We start from the raw sequence: 6,454 nt of genomic DNA on the forward strand, positions 1-6,454 counted from the left end.
AAAGGGAAAAGAAAATGAGACGTCAAATAATAGCTGTAAATTATTATTTGATAATTCTCTCTCTCTCTCTCTCTCTCTCTCTCTCTCTCTTCTTCTTCTTCTTCTTCTTCTTCTTCTTCTTCTTTTATTATACAATGATTTAATTGTTTATTTACTCCTTTTTTACAAATGAAACGGCGCTATTTTTGATAGGTAGATGCAAAAATAATAACTGGACAAAGTCATCAAATTTCAAATGAATAGTTGCAAAAGTGAATGAGTTATTGAGGTTTAAAGGAGAGTGTGGGTAATTTTTCACCCACGAGGTACGGCGAAAGTTTTAACCATTGTTGCACCTTTTCAGAATCTCAGAAGAAGAGGTCCAACACCAAAGAACTACCAAGATGGCGGCAGCTGTGAAGCATGCGCGAATTGGGGTATGTTTGATTGATATGGATATTTATATAGCGCCTATGCTCGGTCGGAGACCAAGCTCTAAGCGCTTTATACACACGGAGTCATTTACACAACAGGCTGCCTACCTGGGTAGAGCCGACTGACGGCTGCCATTGGGCGCTCATCATTCGTTTCCTGTGTCATTCAATCAGATTTCAGGCACGCACACCTACACACTGAGACAAAAATTTAACATTTTATGTGCATGACCGTTTTGTTTGTTTACCCCGCCGCGCCATGTAGGCAGCCATATTCCGTTTTCGGGGATGTGCATGTTGAGTATGTTCTTGTTTCCATAACCCACCGAACACTGATATGGATTACAGGATCTTTAACGTGCGTATTTGATCTTCTGCGTGCGTATACACACGAAGGGGGTTCAGGCACTGGCAGGTCTGCACATTATGTTGATCTGGGAGATCGGAAAAATCTCCACCCTTTACCCACCAGGCGCCACCGAGATTCGAACCCGGGACCCTCAGATTGAAAGTCCAACGCTTTAACCACTCGGATATTGCGCCCGCCGCCCGTTTGTCACACACACACACACACACACACACACACACACACACACACACACACACACAGGGGGGGGGGGGAGAGGAAAGCCATGAAAGATATCTGCACCATGACAGGCCAAACATACATAACAGCAGCAGCATCAACAACAACCGAAACAATCAATTAACTGAACAGATAAAATCCTGTGCTCCAAAACATAATTCAGATAAGCGTTTTGAACCAATATAAAACAGACACAAAAAGCTCCCACTTGCCATAGAAGCAGAATAGAACAAAACACAACAAATATCGTGTCACAGAACATTGTCAGTTATACATGATAGGATGTTATAACACTACATGGTGTATCTGTAACTATGAGCACTGAAGAATGTGTCCGTTAGTTCATTCAGATGAAAGGACAATTTTATATTGACTCTGTGTGTGTGTGTGTGTGTGTGTGTGTGTGTGTGTGTGTGTGTGTGTGTGTGTGTGTGTGTGTGTGTGTGTGTTTGTTGTTGTTGTTGTTTTTTATGAAGGGAGGAAGTTTGTAGAATGGTTAAGACGCTCAGCTGCCACTGTAGAGAGTCCGTGAGGGTGTGGGTTCGAATCCCGCTCTCGCCCTTTCTCCCAAGTATGACTGGAAAATCAAACTGAGCGTCTAGTCATTAGGATGAGACGATAAACCGAGGTCCCGTGTGCTGCAGACACTTGGCGCACTGAAAAAGAACCCATGGCAACGAAAGTGTTGTCCTCTGGCAAAATTCTGTAGAAGAAATCCACTTTGATAGATACACAAATCTATAAGCATGCACACAAGGCCACACAAATCTATAAGCATGCACACAAGGCCACACAAATCTATAAGCATGCACACAAGGCCACACAAATCTATAAGCATGCACACAAGGCCACACAAATCTATAAGCATGCACACAAGGCCTGACTAAGCGCGTTGGGTTATGCTGCTTGTCGGGTATCTGCCTAGTGACACCTCCTTGAGAAATTGAAACTGAAACTGAAACTTTTATGAAGTCTGTAACTACATGTACTAAAGCATGTATCCGTTAGCTGATTCAGATGACAGGACAATGTAACATTGACTTTTCTTTTTTTTTGGGGGGGGGGGGGGGGGGTGAAGTCTTTAACGATTAGTACTGTGAAATATCTCCCTAGTCCTTCGTGCGGCCCTGACCCCTGACCCTGACCCCTGACCTCCTGCCTGTCCGCAGGGTGACGTGTCCAGCCCCGTCACCACGGGCAAGTATCTGCAGACGTCCAGCGCCGCCAAGAAGACCCCAACGGACCAGAAGACGACCCCTAAATCCGCAGAGGAACCCAAATCCGCAACCAGCGACCTGATAAACCGCCGGAGGTCAACTTTCAAGGGGGTGGCATCGTCCCTGATGACCATGCGCCGGATGACCAAGGGCTCTATGGACAAGGACAATGCGGCGGCAGCAGCGGCGGCGGCGGCGGCCAAGCCCAAGATGCGGATGGAGAACACGTACAGGCTGAGCCCCTCGGAGGACCAGAGGTTCAAGTCTTGCCGGGCGGACGAGGTGATCATGGAGGTGCTGAACACGCACCTGAACGGGCAGAGCTACGACGCCGTCAAGGCCCCAACGATGGCCGCCATGCTGAGCGAGCAGGTGAAGCGGGCGGTCAAGGGGCTGCACTGCGAGCGCTACAAGCTGGTGACCAACGTGGTGGTGGGCCCTGTCTGTGAACAGGGCCTGGTGGTGGCCAGCAGGTGTCTGTGGGACTGTTCCTCCGACAGCTCCTCCACCGTCACCTTCAACAATGGCAACATCTTCGCCATCGCCTCCGTCTTCGCTGTCTACTATGAGTAAAGGGAATGACTGATGAGTGGGGCTGTTGTCGTCGTTGGCATTCGTTGCACGTGCTGAATTAAAAAAAAAAAATAATAAATAAGAACTAATGCCATCTCTTGCCAGCCGCAAGCGAGTGGAATACTTCAGGTTGGTTTCAAAACGGTCATACACGTAAAAGCCCACACGTGTACATACGATTGAACGTGGGAGTTGCAGCCCACGAACGAAGAAGAAGAAGATTGGTTTCTTCATTTCCAGGAGGAACGAAGTATTGCTGTTTCAGCACGTGCAAACTGTTTCCTCTTCAGTCGTCTGCAGCCAACAGAAAAAGCATGTCGAGTACGCCATTGTTGGATAGTGCAGGCTGTGGAGGCCTGACCAACGGTGTTGGATTAGTGCCTAAGTCAGGTTATCTGTTCCTTTAAGGCACATGCGGTACAGCGTATACATATAGATCAGTTTGTGCACGCTTTGACATTTCCTTGAAATTGAAAATGGAATTCGAGACTTTCTACTCCGAGAAGAACGTTATCACACTCACTTTGGTCGTCGTTGCTGTTTGCGGTTATGTGGCGATTGTAAAATTCGTTATTTTCATCTGTTACGATTAGAAAATGCGAAGTTATTTCACCGGGTTTTTTTTTGTTTTTGTTTTTGTTTAGTTTTTTGTTTTGTTTGTTTGTTTTTGTTGGTTTTTTTGTTTGTTTGTTTTTGTTTTGTTTCTTGTTTTTTATGTTTTTTGTTGTTTTTTTGTTTTGTTTTTGTTTTGTTTTGTTTTTTTGTTCGTTTTGTTTTGTTTTTGTTGTTGTTGTTTTTTGTTGTTTTTTTGTTTGTTTTGTTTTGTTTTTTGTTGATGCGTTGCTGAATAAATCTGATTTATTCTTGCAGTTCTACATTAATTTGTGTAGCGTGTGCCGGGCTGTTGTGTTCGTTGTTGTTGTTGTTGTTATAATCTACTAAGACAAAAAGCATTAAAACTAGGTTGGGTTTTTTTTGTTGTTGTTGTTGTTTTGGGGTGGGTTTTTTATCGCTCTTTATCTTGACGATAATGTGAAAAGCTGTTTGTTCAATAGCAGGTGATTTTGTTAGGGTCACCTGCACTGTGGGCCTGGGACATGATACATTATTCAGTCGACGGATGAGTTCCACAAACTATAGACGGTGTCCGGATAAATCAATGTCAGTTGGGCCTTCAGTAAACACTCTCCTTGTGTGTGTGTGTGTGTGTGTGTGTGTGTGTGTGTGTGTGTGTGTGTGTGTGTGTGTGTGCTGGAACACCACGTAAACAGCCAATCCAGCGGTTTTTATGTTTGTTTGTTTGTTTGTTTGTTTTTTGTTGTTGTTTTTTTAATTAACTAAGAAAGCTACATCGAAATGTAACTGTGGACGATGTTTGCGAGCCAACGACATGTTTAAAGCGACACGTCTTTTTTTTTCTCTTCACATGTTCTGATCCAGAAAGGTACAGAGACAATGCTTTGTTCCGTACGGAGAGAAAATCGTTCCCTTACAAGGCTTTGAGAAGTCACCAGCGGCGTGTACAATTTGGGGTTCACGTAAACGATGGTTCGGTGAATTTGTGGGTGTCACTGCTGATCGTGAAAGACATTTTGGGACAATGAATCTGGCATGTATGTGCTGAAAATGAACTTGGTGCACAAGCCGTCTTGCTGGTGTGCACTGATCTCCTCTTGGAGTTCTGCAGATTATGATGATGTGTATAGATTGTGATGACGTATCTAGCAGATTATCCCAATTTGTGATGACGTGTATATCAGGTTGTAATGACGTGTACATCTGATTGTGGTGACGTGTGCAGCATATATTTGATGAGGTGTGGTGGAGCTCGTAGGCATGCGTTGCCCAAGTTAGATATGTTTTAGTGGTTGCTGAAATAAAATGTATCTGAATGAGTTTGGTGAGTGTATGTATGTATGTACGTTTGCAGGCATGTCTGTCAGTCTGCCAGTTTCTCTGTATGTATGTATGTATAGCTTTCTGTCTGTCTATCTATATGTATTTATCTATCTATCTATCCATCTTTCTGTGTAGGTATGTACACTCATCTGTCCGCTCTGTGTGTCTGTCTTTGAAGCCACTGTCTTTCCTACTATTCAGCAGTCTATTCCTGACCTTTGGCCAGTCTGTTTGTGTGCATTAAACAACAAATAGAACTATAATGAAACAACAATAACAACACCAACAACAACAGTAATAACAAAAGCAGCAAAAGCAACAACAACAACAAGAGAAACAACAGCAGCAGTAAGAACAACAACAACAACAAAAGTAACGTCAATTGCAACAACAGCAGAAACAACAATATTCTAACAGAAGAATCTGCTGGTACTGAAGAGAAGGTCAAAACCACAAAACAAAGAAGCAAGGATTGTCCTTCTTGATAGACGTTGGCAGACCGGAATATCAACATCTCCTGAATATTCATGCCTAATGAAGTTCGTCAACTGAAAGTGATGATAGTAATAATAATAATGATGTTAATGATAAGTAGTAGTAGTAGTAGTAGTGAAAGCTTTTATAGCGCAGTAGTCCCATCAGATCTCAGATGTGGGTCACTGCGCTTTAAAATTAGATATTCAAATTTATGAATAAGTGATATAAAATCATGTCTTAAAAAAAACCGTCAACACAGACAATATCACAGTCTCAAATCACATTGGCCCTTATCACAGAAAAAAATGTCTTTGTTTTTGTTTTTCGTTTTCGATAGATTTCGACCGATACTTCAACCCTGAAATGACCCTGTGTTGTCGGTTGGACTTTAAGCAACAAAGAACGAGAAAACCGATTTTGCAATGATGAAACAGAAGAATTATAGCCTCGCGAGCTCTAATCTTCTTAGCTTTCCTTGAACGATTTTGCGGGCGATTGGTATTGGTGCTTGTATACCGATGGAATTTATCGTCATCGAAGGTGTTTGTGTATGCGCCTCTGTGTGTGTGTGTGTGTGTGTGTGTGTGTGTGTGTGTGTGTGTGTGTGTTGTGTGTGTGTTCTACTTCATCTCATTTACATTTTTCAAACGTTTTTGTGTCCATGAGGATTGTGTGTGTGTGTGTGTGTGTGTGTGTGTGTGTACGCGTTCGGAATTTTGAGTCAACATACCTTTTCTCAAATTTGTCTGTCTCCGCAAAAAAACAACAACAAACAAACAAAAAGGTGTGAGTATTGTGTAAAACTGCGGCCGCCTTGTAAATATATATATATATATATATATATATATATATATATATATATATATATAATTGCAATCAGTCAGGGGAGAGTACTCTCAGCCAGCACCAAGGTCAGAGAGCAGGTTCGTTTTTCCCAGTCGCCTACCTCATCAGGATTATCGTTAATCCGGAAGGGATTATCTGGCTTACCCCTTAAGGGAGGCACGCTTTTGTTTTCCTAGGTGTCGAGCCTGCTACACCAGAAGGCTTCAAAACAAGTGCAAGCAGCAACAGTCCATATGGGCTTTACACTGACGACTCTTCTACCGTGATTCGGTCTCCAGTCGTCACGTTCTCGGATTTTTTTCCATTGGAAAATCTAGAGCTCACGGGTGGTAGGCCCTGGTCTTAGACCTTCTGCTGTCTTGGAAGAGGTTATATACTCCATCAACCCTCTCTCTCTCTCTCTCTTTCTCTCTCTCTCTCTCTCTCTCTCTCTCTCTATCTAT

General features: G+C 43.1%; 1 protein-coding gene across 1 annotated transcript; it reads left to right on the plus strand.

The window, feature by feature from the left end:
- Window positions 1–383: 383 nt before the first annotated feature.
- On the plus strand, window positions 384–2,855 carry LOC143297635 (dynein light chain Tctex-type protein 2B-like). Its single transcript, XM_076610053.1, has 2 exons — window positions 384–416; window positions 2,169–2,855. The coding sequence occupies exons 1-2, from the start codon at window positions 384–386 to the stop codon at window positions 2,787–2,789; spliced, it is 654 nt and encodes a 217-aa protein (XP_076466168.1). The 3' UTR covers window positions 2,790–2,855.
- The last annotated feature ends 3,599 nt before the right edge of the window (window positions 2,856–6,454 follow it).

The sequence above is a fragment of the Babylonia areolata genome, chromosome 23, assembly GCF_041734735.1.
Source record: "Babylonia areolata isolate BAREFJ2019XMU chromosome 23, ASM4173473v1, whole genome shotgun sequence".
Taxonomy (NCBI): domain Eukaryota; kingdom Metazoa; phylum Mollusca; class Gastropoda; order Neogastropoda; family Buccinidae; genus Babylonia; species Babylonia areolata.